The 1,676-nt window shown below is 38.4% G+C and overlaps 1 protein-coding gene across 1 annotated transcript; it reads right to left on the reverse strand.

The window, feature by feature from the left end:
- Positions 1 to 838: 838 nt before the first annotated feature.
- LOC118598496 (inactive histone-lysine N-methyltransferase 2E-like) lies at positions 839 to 1,418 on the reverse strand (the record flags this gene model as incomplete). Its single annotated transcript, XM_036211226.1, has 2 exons — positions 839 to 1,012; positions 1,119 to 1,418. Coding segments are annotated over 2 exons (459 nt in total), but the record flags the coding sequence as incomplete, so codon positions are not given.
- Positions 1,419 to 1,676: the final 258 nt, after the last annotated feature.

Consider the following 1,676-nt stretch of genomic DNA (forward strand, 5'->3'; position numbering starts at 1 on the left):
CAACTCTGAAGAAAACAAAACAACACGCGGATTGATGAGCGTCCTCGGAACCTCGAACTGTTGGAAAAGTCTGACGCAGGTTCAACTTCTGAAAACATGCTTACTAAGAAAATGCAAACTTCAAAATGATATAAAAATAAGACAAAATATGTATTTTATTATCACTATCCAAATGTACAATGAGATTAAAAATATATTTCAATATGAAATTGTTCTGCTAAATTGTGCAACGTTCTGAAAAAATAAATCTGATGTCAGATTTGGGGTGTTTTAGTGATCAAAACTTGATGTTGCATCCCCATCAGTATGAAGCTAAATCGAGGCAAATATTATTTGAAACCCCCCAAAAAACGAATTGAAAAAGATATTTGTGCCAAAAAAGAAGTCATATGTTCAAAACTTTTTGCTATTCTAGAATAAATGTGAATTATTTTCAGCTTCAAATGTTCTGCTTTTTGGGTTTCAAAACTCAAAAATGTTAAAATCTTTTTTTCACTTTCAACTCTCCAGAAACCGTTTACAAAATACAAGCTTGTGGTTAAAAATGACTGAAAGAAAAATCAATAATTAATAAATGGTTACAATAATATTAATTTTTATCATCATTTTCATGATAAGAGTCATTTTTAATTTTTGATCAGAAATAGTTTCACTATTTTTACTCAACAGCTCAAGCTACTTCACAGAAGTGCCCTGTTTAAGTGTTAAATCATAAAGTTTAATAAAAGAAAAATCTGGGTCGACTTGGGTCTAATTATTAAATTTGTTCCTTTTTTTTAAGTGTTACAAAAGTTTTGGCAAATTCTTAAGAATCAGATCTTGGCCAAAAACCTGATCGGGACCTTCCTGGTTTTTAGCACAACTTACCAGGTAGCGAGCAGGTGCCGTTGTAGGGCAGGGGGCTGTCAGAGTCCCCGTTAATGGAGGGGCTGAGGGGGCTGTCGCCCAGCAGACTCTGCCGTCTTGCTGGGCTTGTGGAGCCCTCCTCCTCAAGCGCTTGTTTCAACCATCGCTGCAATATTTTTAAAAAAGAACATTAGCGCTAAATCAACCATGGAAACACAATTCAAAAGCATTTTTTTTCAGAGTGGGTCTTTAAGAAAAACCATCTTCTGTACCTTCTTGCAGGAGCCGGTGGCTGGCGGCGTTTCTGGCAGTTCCCGGGAACGCCGTCTCCCGCTGGGCACTCCGGGGGTGGCCGGGCTGCGGTTAGCGAGGAATGGGGAGGAAAAGCGGACGTAGTGTTTGGGCGTGCTGTAGACCTGCGGCGAGCAGGCCATGCCTGGTAAGGCATTGAGCTGCGTGGCAAGAACTTCCGGGTCACTGCTTATTCTCAGCGGCCTTTCCGGGACTGGTTCTGGCGTTCGTACGGCGCAGCGGTCCTGCTGTTTCTCTCCCACCCATTCGCTCACAAAGTGCTGTTGAAAGAAGTTCACAAAAGTCTTATTTTATGTTTTGCGAATAAAACAAACATTGTTTAAGAAAAATGAGAATTCTTTTAATAATTAAAAAAAAAAAATGAAGTTTAGCTAATACTTTAGCAACATGCTAACGTTTTTTGGCTAATTTGTTCTCTACTGGGGTTGTTTAGGCCATTTTAGAGTTTAGCTTATATTTTAGCAACAGGCTAACATTTTTTAATAATATAGTTTACTGAGGAATTTTAGTCAATTTTG

This window comes from Oryzias melastigma, unplaced genomic scaffold, assembly GCF_002922805.2.
Source record: "Oryzias melastigma strain HK-1 unplaced genomic scaffold, ASM292280v2 sc01379, whole genome shotgun sequence".
NCBI classification, from domain to species: Eukaryota; Metazoa; Chordata; class Actinopteri; order Beloniformes; family Adrianichthyidae; genus Oryzias; species Oryzias melastigma.